Source organism: Lipophrys pholis (assembly GCF_963383615.2).
Source record: "Lipophrys pholis genome assembly, chromosome: 17".
In the NCBI taxonomy this organism is placed as follows: domain Eukaryota; kingdom Metazoa; phylum Chordata; class Actinopteri; order Blenniiformes; family Blenniidae; genus Lipophrys; species Lipophrys pholis.
The window spans coordinates 21,824,728-21,842,666 of NC_137643.1; the positions used below are offsets into that span (position 1 = coordinate 21,824,728).

The 17,939-nt window shown below is 44.1% G+C and overlaps 1 protein-coding gene across 1 annotated transcript in view; it reads right to left on the bottom strand.

Annotated features, from left to right (window-relative positions):
* trappc9 (trafficking protein particle complex subunit 9) overlaps positions 1–17,422 on the bottom strand; it is a 272,998-nt gene extending 255,576 nt beyond the window's left edge. The window contains exons 1-7 of the mRNA XM_080485031.1: positions 17,342–17,422; positions 14,876–15,471; positions 11,075–11,220; positions 10,426–10,551; positions 3,804–3,830; positions 1,732–1,853; positions 80–205 (exon numbers count right to left, since the gene is read on the bottom strand). Of these exons, the coding sequence (XP_080341157.1) occupies positions 80–205; positions 1,732–1,853; positions 3,804–3,830; positions 10,426–10,551; positions 11,075–11,220; positions 14,876–15,459 (1,131 nt within the window). The 5' untranslated portion in view covers positions 15,460–15,471; positions 17,342–17,422. The remainder of the gene's footprint in view (positions 1–79; positions 206–1,731; positions 1,854–3,803; positions 3,831–10,425; positions 10,552–11,074; positions 11,221–14,875; positions 15,472–17,341) is intronic.
* Between the last annotated feature and the right edge of the window lie 517 nt (positions 17,423–17,939).

Genomic DNA, 17,939 nt, shown 5'->3' on the forward strand with positions numbered 1-17,939 from the left:
TATACACCCACAGAGAATTGTTTACTCTGTTTTGCATGTGAGGGATGAGTTCCAGTCCAGAAGGAAGCTCTTGATTTACCTGGCCCAGGTTGATGTAGACGGCGTTCTGCAGGAAGTCCGACGCCTCCCGGGCCCTCTTCTGAATGGCCAGGACGCGGACCGCCTTGACGCAGGCCTCCAGCTCGATCACGCCGGCGTTCTTGTACTGCGCCAGGTTGGAGATAATTTAAATTTTAATTAATTATAATCTGAAGGACTGTTTTCTCATGCGCTCACCAGTCAGCGCCCGAGATGACGGACATGCGTGAAAACTAACCCCCCACCCCCCGAGCCGGCGTTTCTGATTTAGCGCCGCCACCGAGGCTCCACGCGCGGTGATTTATCTCTCGCCGTCCCTCAACTTCATTCCCACTCCCACCCTCATTGTCTCCTTATTAAAATTCAATTAATGTCTGAATGGCCGTGTGTTGAGGTGTAATTTAATTCTGAATGAACTAGTTACAGGTAAAAGGGCCGAGGGAGGTCAGTGCAAAAAGGTAATCATAATAATGAAGATAAAGCGCGGGATTGCTTCTGAATAGTTAGGCAACATAATGAGCCTATTCAGCCTTCCCTAAGCATTAGGGATACTTTAATGTCGCTCTCTGTCACTTTGTCGAGTCGTGCGGCGGTGGTCAAAAGAGACGACAAACGCATTGTGCTAAGATCAGTCACATCATAGCGATCGGTCTGTGTAACGCTGCTTTTAACTAATCATTACTTTTCGACTAAACACAACTGGAGTTTTTGTTCAGTCACAATCAGCTGTGCTGGTCTGCAAACTCAGAGGACATCAAACCAAATCAAATGCTGCCCCCTGGTGAGATGAGCAAGTATTACGTAACGCATTTCTACATTCCGTTACAGATCATACTGGTCCAGTTTTGTACACAAGTGGCTGGACAACCTCACTAAACTGCAATCAGGACACATTACAAACAAACAAATATGCTCCTTTCTCCTAAGGATTAAATTCAGAGCGAGCTATTTATTTGAAAATAAAAGATATGCAGGTCTTAACATATGGCTCTTTATCTAATGACTGATGGTTGTCAAAAACCAAACCACACAATATGAGCCATTCTAAATGTAATAAAGCCAAATATGTAGTGAAATACTAAAATGTTACAACCCTTATGGAGAGCGATGCACATTTTCCATGCTCAATGGAAGAATACGACGACTATCCCACCCATTATAAAAATATCCTTATCAGCACACTGCACAAAACCTGCAAAAAAAATTATTTTTGCAAATAAATCCAGCCCTATTTATGTATTATTACATTACTGTTTGCAATAATTACATTTAGAATTTTTCTTTTAATGCAACTTTAATTAAGCAATGACTTATTACATTATAGTCAAATTGCTATTACAATAATGGCAATAGCTTATTACATTTTTGGCTTTATTACGTTGAAAATTGACAGCATTATTACACGATTAGTTGTTTATTGTGCTTTTTGTCAGTATTTGTGGGGAGGGTTTGTGTGTGTGAATGCGTGTTTAAATGTTGTTGCTCCCACCCTATTAAAAAAAATTAAAAAAGTCTTTATACTGTGATTGAGTTGTTTAAATAATGTCCATTGACCAACCGAAGAAAAAAAAAACCTGAGCTGAACTGTGTCGTGTTTTAAACGTTGATATCTCGACTCTGGGCTCATGGCTCCCGGTGGTTTTGGGTCGGTACCTTTCCGTAGTAGGAGATGGCCTCTTTGTACTTCTCGATGATGTCCTCGGGACTCAGGCAGTTCTTGGCCCGTCCGATCTCGGTGCTGGTGTCGGCGCTGATGCCGTTGGCGGTGAGGGCTCCTGTACTCGGAAGAGGACGGGACAAAGTCAGAACAAAGGAGTTGCGAGCGTCCGTCGGGGCTGTCTGGCTACTGAGGGGATGGAAAGCAAATGGGATGAAAATAAAGAACAGGAGGAAACTTCAACGCACCAGCTACTCTTTAGAGAAACCTCCTTAACCACCACATGCATGTTCCTAACGAAACAAAAGGTATTCTCTCTTTACGAAAAAGAGAAAATATCCAGAGAGTTGCTGTTCTCTGGGAGAGAAAATGTCTTGTTGATTTCAGACGCAGAAGGGGAATGGACAGGCTTGTTCGGGATGACTGTAACGCAAATAACTGCTGGTTACAACCGATGTAAAAAAGGAGCTGATGGTCTACAGCTGCAGAAGGCCACACGATGTGTCACTGCTTAGAACAGGAAACCGAGGCTCCGGTTCATACCAGACCAACAAAACTGGACAGTAGAAGATCAGAAACTCTGCTGCCACATTCAGATTGAAGGCTCAGAATTTGGTTTAAACAACCAGCTGGTGAGATTATATCTCTCGTTTGCTCTGAAGATGGATGGATGGAGAATGAAAACATGGATGCATCCTGCCCTGTGTTAGATTTTTCCCTGCACTACTCGATCTCCATCGATATCGACTGTTTGAACTCCAGTCTACTTTAGTGTTGTTTCTGACCATGTCCATCTCCTCCCAGACTTCCACAGCGAGCCGCAAAACACCTCCAACTGCTTTCTTGAACATAATTCCAATAATCTCTTCATAAACTGTCTATAATTTACACCAATTATTTTATTACACGAGCAATTTAGCAATAAGCTGCAACACTTTAGTCTCACGCAGTTTCCTCAGAATTTTCCCGCTCACTTGTTTTTTCAATCCTCATGCTGGCAGTTGAACCCCGTGTGTCCATGAGCAAAACACCGAACCGCAAGTTGTTTCAAATAGCGTGTAAGTGTCTTGCATGGCAGCAGATGCCACGATAATGGCAAAGTGCATTAAGACTGCTCAAAGTGGCAAAATGCACTGTAAAAGTCCAAGCCCCACAATTATTGCATGTCGTAATCCATCCGGTGAAGATAATAATGTGCTAACTTACATAAACGAATGGTATTTCATCTACAGGAACAGTGTACGAGCCATTTTCTGAGCAAGACAGGTTAACTGGACTCAAAAGTCTCCAGATTTCATCGAAAAAGAGCAGCTATGGAATGCGTTTGAGACCATTTACGTCAAATATACAAAGCTAGAAAATCTCTGAAGAATGAAGACAGAAGGGGGTTCAAGGTGTTTTAAACTGATACTAGGGAGGTGATGACCGGTGTGTATAATTTCACTCTGTATTCTCAGTTCACCCTCAGGGTCTGCAAGATATCATCACTTCATTGAGTTTTATAACCTTAAAAATACAACAAATTTGTGATTAACAAGACGCTACCTTGCATAATTGGTGCAGGCAACACAACTTAAATAAAAAATATTTTTTCGGAGCTACACTAAAGGCAAATTCTAAGCTGTTAGATAAACAATTTGTACCCATTATGATAAAAATGTGTGCAATTCTTACTAGGTTATGTCATAGGGATTGACCAGTGTTGGTGTTAGACTGCCACCTGGTGGTGATTCAGAGCTACAATACAATTATTTCATAAAATTCAGTTATTGGAAGAAAATGGAGCAAAAAAAAACAAAAAAACTAATGGATGTAAGCAAACTGAAAGAACCAGTAAAAGGTTTAGATCTTCAATCACCAAAAGAGAATCTGAGGGTGGAAAATAAATACATCACAATGAACAAAACCAACGCAGGAGGGGGAGGAAAACAACAGCTGATTTTTAAAACAGCACAAATTAAAGGAGTGGTTAATGATGGCGAAGAGCAATGCGAGCTGCACGTATGACCACAAGCAAACTGGGAGGAGGGGGTTTGAGAAGAGTCTGCGTGGTTCAGACAGTCCATACCTGGATCAATGAGAACCTCCTGAGCTCCTACAGACACACATAGAAAGAGAAGATGCAGATTCACTCATGACACACTGTTAGCGGGGTTAGTCCCGACAACCTGCCGCTTTTTAGCAAGTAGCATGAAACTAGTGCTGTGAAGTAAGACAAACATCATTGTTATTAAAATATCAGTGGCTCATAGCTCGTTTTTCACTATATCATTCAAATAGTGTCAACTTTGCATGGTTCACAGTTAAAAGTAATTAGCTTGGCTACCACAGGAAATATTCTATATAAAAAAAGATTTTCCCATCAAGAAAACCCAGGAAACTTTGGACGGTTTTATTCTATTGGTAATTTTCTGATTGGACGATGAACTTAAGGCCCCGTTTACACGACATCGTTTCAGAAAAAACGTTTTGAAAACGATGTCCGTTTACATGGAAATACTGAAAACAATGTAGTTTTCATGTAGGGCCACTAGTGGGTGCTGTTGTTTTTGGGGGGGGGGGGGTTAAATCAACAATGGGAGTACACGGAGAATATGGACTGGAAGTCATGCCACTCTGGAGTCTGCTAATTGTTCTGATTGTTGATCTACTCCTGTATGTGTATAAGTATTTACTACGGTCATGGTAGTTGCAGCACTCCAGAAAAGTTGCATGTTCCACGTTTCCACGGAGACGGAGTCGAAACATTTTCAGTGGCTCCCGCCATCGTTGTTGTAACATACAATACCCTTGTTTGTGCTACATATATTATTTGCAGTTATCACACTGATCCAAATACTTTACAACTGTTATTGGATTAAACCAGCCTGAGCAGCTCTGTCTAGACAGTAACATGAAGCAGGAACATGAATTAACAAAGAGGCAACAACACAAGAGGAACATTATTTTTAGAGTTTGAGCAAATGATGACAGAGAACAAGCAACTTTAAGCACCTTTCGTGAGGAGTGGAAGTGTGTGTGTGTGTGTGTGTGTGTGTGTGTGTGTGTGTGTGTGTGTGTGTGTGTGTGTGTGTGTGTGTGTGTGTGTGTGTGTGTGTGTGTGTGTGTGTGTGTGTGTGTGTGTGTGTGTGGTTTGTCCACTGGGTGTGGCCGAAACTGTCGTGGGGGGACCCGTAGCGACACCCCGGGGCCCGAGGCCGTCGGTCCCGGACACCGCCACCCCGGCAGTAGGCAGCCCCCCAGGCCCGGGGAGGCCCCAGCGAACCACCCCAGAGAGCCACGCCCCCGCCCAGAAAGCACCAGATGGAGAATGCAGAGAGGAATCCCCCCCAGGCAAGAGGAGCCCACAAGAGAAGGATAAAGGGAACAGGGCCCCAGGTCCCGACCCAAGCCGCCAAGCCGAGAAAAGGCCGGAGCAGGGCCCCCGGGCCGAGCGGGCCGAGAGCCCCCCCAACTCCGGCGGCGAGGCCCGCCGCACCCCCGGGAGCCGGCCCACCCCCCAACCCGGCAAGGCAGAGATGGCCCCAGCCGCCGCGCCCCGGACCAGCCCCGCTCCCAGACCCAGGAAAGCGAAGGCCCGAACAGGCCCCGGTCGGAGGACAGTCAACTCTACACCCCCAGGATCCTCATATCCCACCCCCCACTTTCCCGCCCCATGATTTTCCCCCCGATCTTGATAGATAAACCCACACACCCACCCACCCCCCCACAGACACCCACCCCCACCCCCACCCCGACACAGACACAGACACAGACACAGACACAGACACAGACACAGACACAGACACTCACACACACTCACACACACTCACACACACTCACACACACTCACACACACTCACACACTCACACACACTCACACACTCACACACTCACACACTCACACACTCACACACTCACACACTCACACACTCACACACTTGGCCACCGCGGTATCTCATCCTCCACTAATCCAACAGCGAATGGGGAAGGAGCACCGCACCCCAACCCCCCCACGAGCGCCACGCCCGAGGGAGCGCGCCCCCGCATTCCAGCCGCACTCACCCTGGGCCAGGGTGGGACCCCAGCGGGAGGTACTGGGGGGAGCCACGTCTCCCGCCCTCCCCCCACCCTGTGTAGTGTTGGATGCATGTAAGGGTGTGTCTTTATGTTTTGAAGAGGTGGATGCAATGTGTGTGTCTATGGTGCGGTTTACAATTGGGGGGTAGCGGGGCCCGGGCGTTCTACCGCTGACAAGCGGCAGAACACCGAAAGCGGCTTACCCCCTTAAGACCCTGCGTGACTAAGTGTGGTTAAAATTGTGGGTGGTGCAAAGTCGGGGGAGGACCCAGACCACAGTTAAGTAGCCTGGACCCCCCCACCCTAGGCACCGCTCCACTGTTCCCTATTGTGGAGTAATGTAAGGTGAGGTAAGGCAGGGAGGGTTCTGAGGGAGGGGGTCCCCCCATCGCTAGGACCTTGGCCCAGCTGGACCCCCCACGCTGCCCCACCCCACCCCCGAGCGGCCGGCCTAGGACCCGGGGAACAACCCAACCCCACCCCCCCCCCCCCCGACAAGGCGCCGTAAGGGGACCCGGGCAGGAAGCCCCCACCCCACCCAACAGCCAGACAGCAGAGTCTAGGACCCGCGGGGCTCAGTGCGAGCCCGGCTGGAAGCCTTTGGTTAGGGCACCCCCCCCCTCACACACACACACACACACACACCTCCCATATATCAGGCCCTGGAGGTCACTCTCAGTCAACTGTCCATCCAGAACCCGGGGCCCCCCTGTCCCCCGCTCACCCAGATCCGGGAGCGAGGCAGACCCGGAGCGCGGCAGCAGGGGCCAGCCCGCCCCACCGGGGGAGGGTGGCAGAGGGAGGACCCAACCCCAGCGCCGCAGCGGGCACCCCCACCAGAAAGGGGGAGGCCCCGCACCCCCAGGGCCCCGACGCCCCACCCCCACCCACCCCCAGCCGACGGCCCAGCCGGGGCCCGACGCCCAGCCCCCCCACCCCACCCCAGCGGGAGCACCCCCGTCCCAGAGCAGAGCCCCCCCACACCCATCCCCCAGGACTCCTGAGGCCAGGCCGCAGCCCCCCAGCACAGACGCTAGGACCCCCCCCGAGCCTGCAGAGCCGCCAACCACCCAAGCCACGACGCCCCAACCACTGATGGCCCCTAGAGCCCCGGGACGGAGCCAACGCCCCCCCACAGGGCTACATGGTGCATTTAATTATTGGGGACCATTTGGACTCAAATTGTGTCAAATGATTTTTCCTACAAGCAGACATTCTCTCCAATGTGATGTGGTCTAGGAGTAAGTTTTTAAATAACTTTTTATTCAGATTACTTTTGGATTTCCAGATCATGAGGATCGCCTTTTTTGCGACGCTTAGGGAAACCAGGAGCAGCAGGACTCATTTTTTTCTCTTTTAATTTCTGTGTCATCACCTAACAAGCAAAGTGAAGGTGAGACTGGAATAGGGTAGCCCAGGCATAACTATAAATTTTCACAAATCTTTTGCCAGAACGTTTGGACTGGCGTACAAAGCCAAAGTGCGTGTAAATAGGTATCGGGGAGATCACCTGTGCAGTTTGAACATATGTTAGTGGGAGTGAGCCCCATCTTGAACATCCTTTGTCCTGTGTAATGAACTCTGTGAAGGACCTTGTATTGTATGAGCTGTATATTGGGGTTTTTGCTCATTTTGAATGTATTTGTACAGATTTGTGACCAAAACGTTGGGTCTCTGTTGATGTTGAGATCTTCTTCCCATTTGGAGGTTGAAGGGATATTGAGATATTTGAACCTGACAGGATTGAGATAATTTTAGAAAGAGGTTTAGGTGCTGAGATCTTCCGGAGGTTTGTCACTGTCTGAGGTAAGTTCAGGTTAATCTGTTCTAGTTTGAACTTAGTTTGTATTATTGACTTAAGCTGAAGATATTCCAGATAGTTGTTTTGACTGATGCCATATGTTTCTATTAGGTCATTAAATGGAATAAAAGAGTTCTTGGAGATAAGTTGTTCTAAGTTTCTTATTCCTTTATTTTGCCATCTTCGGAAGTTTATTGGTTTCTTTCTTTGCAGGATGTCGGGATTGTTCCAGATAGGTGTGAGTTTGCAGGGAATGAGTGAAGAATTCCCACCAAGCTGTCAGCGATGTGTTTATATTGATGCTTTTAAAGCAGCTGTGCTTTTTGATGACAGGACTGAAGAAGGGAAGATCTCTGGTTTGGAGATCTTCACAGAATGTTTTTTCAACGTCTAGCCAGCCTTCATCTAAGGGTTTCTGATTGATCCATTTTACAACATAAAGTAGTTTATTGGACAGATAATAATTATAAAAGTTTGGAGGTTCTAAGCCACCTTGGTCCTTGGTGTTCTGTAGTGTTTTTAAACTTATACGTGATGGTTTGTTTTTCCATAAGAATTTTGAGACATCAGAATCAAGAGTGTTAAACCAGGTTTTTGGTGGTTTTGTTGGGATCATTGAGAAGATGTAGTTAATTTTAGGCAGGACCATCATTTTGATTGTTGCTACTCTCCCCATAAGTGAAATTGGGAGTGTCGTCCATCGAGTGAGGTCCTCCTCCAATGTTTTAATAAGGGGGGTGTAGTTTAAGTGCACCAAGTCTGAGAGTTCGGCTGAGATGTTAATGCCGAGGTATTTGATGTTCCCTGGTTTTAGTGGGGTGTTAGGTGTGTGCTGAAATGTAGAGTTGATAGGCAAGACGACTGATTTGTTCCAATTTATAGAATATTCTGAGATTGAGGAGAACCTGTCTATTAACCCTATTGTTTCTGGAAGAGAGGTCTGTGCGTTTTGCAGGAAAATTAGCACATCATCTGCATAGAGACATATTTTATGCGTTACATTTGCTGTTCGTATTCCTTTTATGTTATTGTTCTGTCTGATGGCTGCTGCTAGTGGTTCGATAAAGATTGCAAAGAGAGATGGTGAGAGTGGACACCCCTGTCTGGTGCCTCTCTCAAGATTGAACCTTGAGGACATTTGGTCATTGGTTTTAACACAGGCGCTGGGTGAGGTGGACAGGATTTTTATCCAGGAGAGGTCATTTTCTCTAAATCCAAATTTCCGTAGTGTAGCGAGTAGAAATTTCCAATTTACCCTATCAAAGGCTTTTTCTGCATCTAAGGAGGTGATAATGGCCTTTTGTTTATTGTGGTGGCAGTGGTCTATAAGATTAATTAATCTACGTGTATTGTTAGTGGAGTGTCGTCCTTTAATGAACCCAGTTTGATCCGGGTGTATGTTGTGGGGTGTGATTTTTTCCAGTCTGCTTGCTAATGTTTTACTAATTATTTTAAGATCTACATTGATTAGTGATGTTGGGCAAGATATAGCTAGATGGTAGTGTGGGATCTTTATCCGGTTTTAGAAGAAGACTGATATTTGCACAGTTCATATGTTGGGGGAGAGTTGAAGATTCTTTAATTTCCTCAATTATTCTAAAAAAACAAATAGGTGAGAGTAAAGACCATAATACTTTGTAAAATTCAGTGGGGTATCCATCAGGTCCTGGGACTTTACCATCAGGTCCTGGAGCTTTACCATCAGGCATGTGCTGGAGAGCTTCCTGCCTTTCTTCTACTGAGATGGAAGCTTCTAGACCTTGGATCTGTTCTTTTAATTTTGGGAGGTCAACTGTGCTCAGAAAGTTCTCTATTTCAGATTGTGACGGGTCAATTTGTGAAGAGTAAAGTTTTTTGTAAAATTCTCTAAGGTATTGTTTATTTCTTGAGGGTTAAAAGTGATTTTACCATTTTGAGTTTGGACTGAGGGGATTGTACATTTTTCTTTATTTCGTTTTAACTGATTGGCTAAAAGTTTGCTGGATTTATTACCACGTTCAAAGTTCTCCCAGCGTAGTATCTGCAGTTGAAATTGTGTTTTATGTTCAATTATTTCATTCAACTCTATTTTTAATTTCCTTAGTTCCATTAATAGGCGGTCGTCTTTGCAGGCAGCATGAGCTGTCTCCATGGTTTTGATTTTATCTTCCAGTTCTTTCTCCTTTATTTTTTCGCTTTTGGTCTTATATCACAAGTAAGAAATGATTTTGCCTCTCATGACAACTTTAGCCGTTTCCCAGAGGACATAGGGACAGACACCAGGCAGGTCATTTGTTTCTAAAAAGATCGTCCATTGTTTTTTAAAGAATGTGAGGAAGTCTGGATCCTTGAGCAGTGACTAAAACTCATTTTAAGGTTCAATAATGAGAAAAAGATAATCAACTATAAAAAATTTTTTAAAAATAATAATAATAATAATAATAAGTCTTTAAAGGTGCAATATGCAATATTTACTTTTGTGCATTAGGTGGCAGTAGCGAGTTGACAGTGTTTGAGAACTTTTTAATAGAATTACAGTAAAGCGGTTTTCTTTTGTTAGCTTATTGGGATTTAAATTAGAACATATTACATATTACAGTGCTAACTCCCCTTATATAAATGCGCTTTGGAAAATTCAATGGTACATTTCCTGATAGTTATCATGAAGTCGTGTTAATATGTTAATATCATGTTAATAACAGCCCTGTTAAGTTGAGGATACACTGGAAAAGCCTCAGCTTACGTCGTTTCCTCGGTGCACAAAGGAAGCAGCTTGTAGCTCAGCAAAGTTCAGCAGCGTGTTCAGTCAGCGGAGACATTCCAGAGTCGACAGATCGGGTGTTGAACTGACCTGGTCTGTGGCGTTTCCCTGAGTCGGCTGGCTGGGAGATGCTCGGTTTGCGTCCCGCCTTCTTCCCCGCCGTGCCCCCGGGGTAGTGGAAGATGACCGAGGCCGAGCACAGGCCTTCCAATGCAGCTGTGAGCAAGAACAGGAACAAAAAATGTGCTTCCACGTGTCACTATACTGCTTAAAACTTCATCTAAGACATTTTCGCTGCGAATTTCTACACTTTATATACATCCTACATCAGCCTATTCAAACTTATTTTATATGTGATATATTCTAGCTTCCTTATGTGATGAAGTACATTGCTTGTTGATTAATAGCTGAGGAAAAAAAATAAATAAAAATGCTGCTTTTCTGAAGCTCAGTTGTTTAACCTCCTGACCAATGTCAACACTGAAGAGCGTTATTTGGTAGAATGGATGCTTGGCGTGTCGTAATGTGACTTCCTGTTGGACTTTGCTGAATGTTATTTTTGAGCTTTCCGAGGATTTGCCTTTCTCCGCGTATCATGGAGCGAATACGTGGAACACCTTTAGGAATTTTAGAAATTAAAAAGGTTCTCCAATTGGATGGCTGCCCCCACATGGACAAAAAGTGGCACTGCGGACATGAAAGGCCACTGTGATTCTTTGGAGCGTGGATCTTGACTTACCGCCCAGCCAGAGGAAGTCATTCACTCCCCTGAGCAGCTCCACAGCCATGTGGTAGTGGACCAGGGCGTCCTGCAGCATGCCTGCCTGGAGACACAAGTCCCCTACATGCTTCCTCATCCGTCCCTGGCAACGTTTCTTATAGTGCCTGAAAGGTGACAGAAAAAAAAAATACTTTGTTCAGGCAACAAGATAAATAGAGAGGCTTTAAATTGTTAAAATATATATATATATACACATATATATCTTTTTTGTGGATTTTTCTTTCTTGGTTCAGACTTTGGGCTATTGTCATTTCTTATGTCAGCAGGGGAGGCTGGAGGAAACCTTATCAGACAACTACAGAAGGCGAAGTGGGGAGGGGAGGGCGTTGCACAAGCCAAATAGAGCAACAAGACATGGAGGGAGCGCCGGCTGTGCTGCAACACTTTCTGAGTCTTGCAGAGCGGCTTTATCGGGATTCAGGGGAAGTAGAACTACTCGGGAGGGGGGAAAGGCTGCGAAGGTCGTTCTTAGACAATCGGACGGGTTCGAGGCGAGTCAAGCCGCGGAGAGAATATCCCCCCGGTTGTGTAATCTAGAGGCAGGGATGGAAAGAGAAATCTATACAAACACGGACCACACAAAGACGGGCTCTCGGAAGGCAGACTTTAAACAGGGGGCGAGGTTCACACATCGGTTTGGTTCTGTACGAGATCCACTGTGTCGCAGGAATTTAAAAGAAGTAATAAAAAAAATTAAAAAAAATAATTTTAAAATGCGGAGTGAAGCTCGGACAAAGCTCGGGGGAGTGCGCAGTGGCATGAAGGGTTCAGCGAGTCCAAACCATCAGCTCCTCCTTTCACACCACAACACTTTATCGCCGTGAGTCACTTCACAAATCAACTCTGGTATCTGCGTCGAGGATGAATATAGTGATTTATTTAACGGGGCCTGTGAAGGGAGGGGAAGACTTTGTGGTGGCCAGTGATTTCACTTCATTTGATTGGTTAGAGGTTGGTTCCTCGGGATCCATTATCGCAGGAATGTCCCCAGTTCAGGTCTGGGTTGAGTTTGCATGTTATTCCTTTGTGTGGGTTTCCATTATCATCCCGTCGTTTGTGAGAGTCTCTTTGTTTGCTCTATGGATGGTACAGAAGTTGGTTGGTTGGTTTCACAAAAGTCAAACTGTACACACATAAATTCTCAAAATCAGTGGCAACTTTGACTTGTTTATGACCAACATTTATAATATCTTCACAGGAATAAATACGTATTTTAGGGCCTCTGGTAATTAATAAACTGAAAGCTGAGAATATGCGATGAGAGATCAAATATTGACCAACGGCGTACGTAAATGACAATGGAAAACGTTGCGAATGAAGACAGAGGGAGAAGCCAGGGTAATAGGACCGATCAAGGCCCTCAAACCCATAATGTTCTGACTATAAAGCTAAATACAGTAAATCATAAAGGGTTTGGCGTCAACAGCAGCCTCTAAATGTCTCCTATGTCAATGTAAACGTTTCTTCCACCTCTTTGTTAGTTTCTGTAACTTTGGAAAAAAAAACTTTGCTCTGCTAAAATACCCGAGAACTTCACCTAAAACCCTGTTTTCTGACACTTTGTGGCAGATTACTTAAAAGTCTAAAGGTTATTGTGACATTTCATAACGCTTATTCAATTCATTCAGTGTATTTCCTGTCGAAAGCAGCTCAACAGCATGATGGTACCGCCACCATGCTTCACATTTGATCGCTTTCACTCTTTCCCAGGAAGATTCTAGAGCGTTGCTGCCACAGGTCCTCTTTTTTGCATCTTTATCTCAATAGTACGCCTTTTTCCCCCCCACATCCATTAGTATTTAAACACTGATCACTGCAACTTCTTGGCGACATTAGAAACCTTTAAAATGACATTTGGTGATTAGTCTGTGTTATATAAAACCATTTATGGTGCTCTCTAAAAGCTTTCTTGTCTTCAACACTGTGAAAAAAAAATAGAACCAACCAGGCTCTTTTAACTATCATTTATTAGTTCACTTTTTTTTTTTTATTAAAAGTAATTCTCCAAAGGATAATAATTGTGTCCAGAATACATTCTGAAATGTGTTTCTTGTTGTTGAATGACTTTAAACACCGTCGTCTAACAGTTCATCACATTAAATTGGTGCATTGTTTGTTTGTGAGAATACTCCAAAGTGATGTACTTTAAACATCAGAACGGTTGACTCTTTTAACAGAGAAGACTAAAAAAATTGAATTGTGGTTCAGTGTCTTTTCTTAAATAACTAACAGGTCTCCTGCAAAGAGCCCTACACTTTGAGAGTAATTGCATTTAAAACAGAACAGTATTCAATCAGCACAAATCCAATTAATAAGCTCTTGGAATCCCGGAGAGTCTTTTAATCAGTGAACAATCAGCTAATCAGGCAAAAAATTAAAAAATAAATCTAAAACAAGTCTCCCAACGAGACTACAATTACACTTCCCACTTTGAATGTTTAATAAATCAATTTTTAATTTGAGGTCTTCTTTCAGGAGAAATTACTATTTTCTCTGTAATTAGTGCAAATTTTAAATGGGGACTTCTCAAGGAATAATTGGAGTTATTATAGACGTTTACATCCCTTCCTCTTGTTGCACAGAAATTAAAAACAAGTTACAGGGCAGGAAAATACAACTGAGTGATTTGGGCTCCGTCGACACGACAATGTTTCAGGTGAAATTGCATCATATTTGCGACTCTGGGTGCCGCCATTGTTGTTATCGTCCACCTACTATCTGCCTCGGCCATTTTACGAATGCGCAGTGGCAGCGTTTCCAAAAAGTTGCGTTTCCCCCCCCCCGTTTCTAAGGACACCAAGTCGGAACTTCTACCTTGGGGAACCGTTTTCCTAAAGACGCATTTTCAGCAGCTCCAAACACCTCAAAATGCTACAAAAGTTGAAAACGTTGTGGTGTAATCGGGACTCTAGTGTGTATGATTCACTTTTTTTACAAATCCTCAAAACTTTTTTGTTTATTTTTGCACTTTATGAGGTGATCCAGTGAGTCAGTCTGAGTCCACTTGTGGCCCAAAACTGGTCCACAGACCTTATGTTTGGCACACCTGCTACCGAGTCTTAAAAAATAAAATACTGTTTTTATTTAGCTATGCGCATTATCAAGGGTGTCGTTTGTTGCTATGTTGCCTCAGACTGGATAACGTTGTGGTTTTTCTCATTTAAATACCTCCTAAAGATTTCAGTGTGTATTTAATGAGTTAGAATGTTAGAACTAGATTGCATCGGATAGTATGAGTGTGGTTCTGGGAGAATTTTCTTAAAAATCACTAAATCTAAGACTGTAATTAATTGACTAGTTTATTCATTTTCTATCTCGCATGTTAAGGCCAACAAGTTGACCAACACGGATTATTTTTAAAGTGTTGGGTAGAGTGAAATCCAATAGCTTACAATGGAACCCCTAAAAGCTGCTTTAGATGAGTTTGCAAATAATCTTGAACTCGTGTGGAGGAGCGATGAGTTTGGCTCGGAGTCATGGCCGAATGAGGAGCAGCACGGTGTTCGCCGGGAGCGGAGCTGAAGCCGACGGGGGTTTCAGGATGAATTTCAACAAACTCATATTGTCTCACCTTTTCACACCCAACAATAAACTCACAGGACAGTATGAAAGAAACGAAAAAAAGAAGAAGAAAAAGACAAATAAAGCAAAGGTGAAACAGAAAATGAACACAGCAAAAATCGGAAGGCGGATTTTTGAGATGTACGGAACCAAAACAAGCACTTGGACGACATGCGCGGAGTCACCGGGGAAACTCACCTGCTGTCCGTGTCCAAACCCACAAAATCCTTCTTCTCGAACGGCACGCACAGCAGAGGGATCTTGTCCCCGGATTTATCGGTGGCCCGGTCGAGCCGCTTGGACTCCAGCACGATGAAGATGGACTCCACGAAGTCCTCCACCCTCTTCTCCACGTCGGGGCAGTCCTCGAAGCCGGGGTAGAAGGCCATGTCGGTGCGCTGCTGCTCGGCGACGTCGCGCTGCAGCCCGAACACCAGCAGCCGCGAGTCGTACAGCGTGGAGCCGTACACCTCCTTCTGGCCATGGAAGCGGTCGGCGGTCTGCGGCCACTCCCGGTCCGAGCCACAGGTGGTGATGGCGATGAGGCCCACCACCTTGCGGTGCGTCTGGAAATCGCCCCACTCGTTGTTCTCGGGCAGGTAGTGGTGGCGGTAGCGGATGTAGAGGAGGCGCTGGGAGTCCCGGATGCTCACCTGGCTCACGCCGGCGATGCGCTTGTAGATCTTGAAGAACTGGTCCTCGGGCACGATGCCGACCGGCTGGACCACCACCAGCACCGTCTGGTGGTCCTCGGCACACTGCAGGTAGTCCGGGACGCTCATCCTCTCATGTGGCTACAGCAGAGAGAGACACTTTCAACACCACTGAGACCACATTTACCTGGATTTTCAAAAAACTGTTACTTCTACGTTTACAAAAAAAACCTTCATTGACACAGACTTGCATATATACCTGGTTCAGAGCTGCTATGAGCAGCCAGACCTGTAGGGGGCAGTGCAACGAGAAGCATGAAGCCATGATCGCCAATCAAAGAAAATATGTTGGACCCCAGCATGATAAGCTCCAAGGTTTTGCGGGAGTCCGTTTTTTCAGTTTTCACAGATTTCATGCACAAGTCAAAATCCCTTGTTTGCATGTGTGAAATTGTGGAAAATAAAATAAAAATGTTGAAAATCCTGGAACAAACACGTCACTAATTGTGACGTAAAAATCTGTCTACCCCCCTTTTAGATGCAACCGGAGAAACAGCGTTTATCCAGATCGCCACTGTGGCCGGAGCTGGTTTATGTGTAAATGTGCGTCTCAAACACAGAGAAATATCAGTTTTTTAAATACCCGGGTACCAGGGTGTAAATGCAGCTATTCCACCGTGGACTTGAGGTCAGAAGGTGCCAACTTTTGGCAGATTGATGCCGATGTTGCCACTTCTTTTTCACTACTAAAACACAGGGAATACAGTGTTTTTATTTTGTTAGGTATCCAGTAGAAGGCACGCCGACTCCTTTCATGTCACGCTGTCAGTGAAGAGTGAAAAGCCAACGAAGCATTGATTGAACCGAGCGTTTTACCTCAGTGGTAAGTTTATAACTAGTTTGTGAATCAATAAGTTTCCCATCTCCTTTGACAAGCCTTGTTGTGTCATTAACGCCTGACCAAAATGTCAGCGCATTCTCCGTCCACGTTTTTATCGCTGCATGGACCAGACGCCACCATCTTTGATGTGACTAACCCTCAACCCGGGGCCAGCTCTGTTAAGCTTTACACATTACTATTTAATTATCTTAAAATACGCTTGATGAGGAACCCTGTGAAGAATTTCCTCCTACGATTAATTATTCCTATTCTTTAGTGAATAAGCTCAGTGAATAATTAATAAACAATGGCAACATATCATCAGAACAGAAGTGTTAAAGTCATGGTCCAGGGGCCACATAAAGCCAATTTCTATCTTGAAGGAGCCAGATCATTAACATGACAACTTAAAAATGTGCATTAAATTCAATAAACACACAAGCAGGTTGCATACTCCCCCCCCCAAAAAATAAAACGAATAGAATCATAAATAAATGTTCAAAAACTCACATAAGTTCAACAATGACACTTGATAACTTTTTAGATAGTAAAAAAGAAGTCATGAAATGACACTTTATAAGTTAACAAACTGCAAATAATGCTGGAGGGGGAAAAATAAAAGAACATAGCTCAAAGCAGATGTGATTTAAAAACCCAACTTGTAAAATAAGCCCTGCCTGTCTTTACATTTTCAATACTGAACAGTTCATTGAAGCTGCATTGAATGGAAAAGTGCAACTTTGAGTTTATAGTGAAGAACAACATAAAAAACATTTAAAATGGATGTTTGTAACCAACTGAACACCTGCAACTGTCAGCTAAATGTGGCTAAATGGCAAAATAACCACCACAGCGACCAAAACAAACTCATGTAATTAAACGCAATCCCTGTTTATGTTTTGGACCCGTTGAGTCGATATATTTAGTGGACAAAATGTGTTCACGTTGTGCTTCATTCTGTGTTTTAACACCTGAGTGAGCTAGCTTAGCTTAGCATGTTAATGACATGATGAGCAGCACCTGCCAGTCTCCATCGCGCGCATGACGTGTCGGTGCGCATGCGTCAGTTCTTTTTTATCACAATGCGCCACGCTTCAATGTCATGCTCTCAGAATAAAAGACAATACTCACGTTAAAAGCTCCGAAATGTGTCAGATTTCAGAGCTTCCTCATTCACTGCAGTGTTTGGAAACACGTAAACCGGAGCTGCATGCGGTGTTTCAAAATAAAAGCCACACTCGCTGGAGTGTTTGGAAACGCACGTCAAGACCGAACTCGGCTTTTCAAAATAAAAGGGGAGCTATTTGTTTATTTACTTAGTTTCATTCAATAATTCATTCACTTATTCATTCACCCACTTATTCACTCATTTATTAATTCATTTATTCATTCACTGGTTTATTATTCTAACATCTTAAGCTCTCATTGTACTCATTGTTTGATTTTATTTATATTTTTTGTATATTTAAAACTAAATATCTTCATTTTATCTTTCTTGTTTTGTCCTGATCACACACTCAGTCACAGATATTTTAACAAAATATATAATTTCATGGATGTGATATTACACAGTAAAACTAATCAAATCACTTTGAACCAGAATTGTTTCACAAAAATGAACTAAAACGTCACTTCCTGGAAAGATTTCGTGCTTTAGTTTATTTGATTTTACTTTGAAATCAATAAACCCCACTTCCTGTCATCATCATGGTCGTCAAGACAACGGACT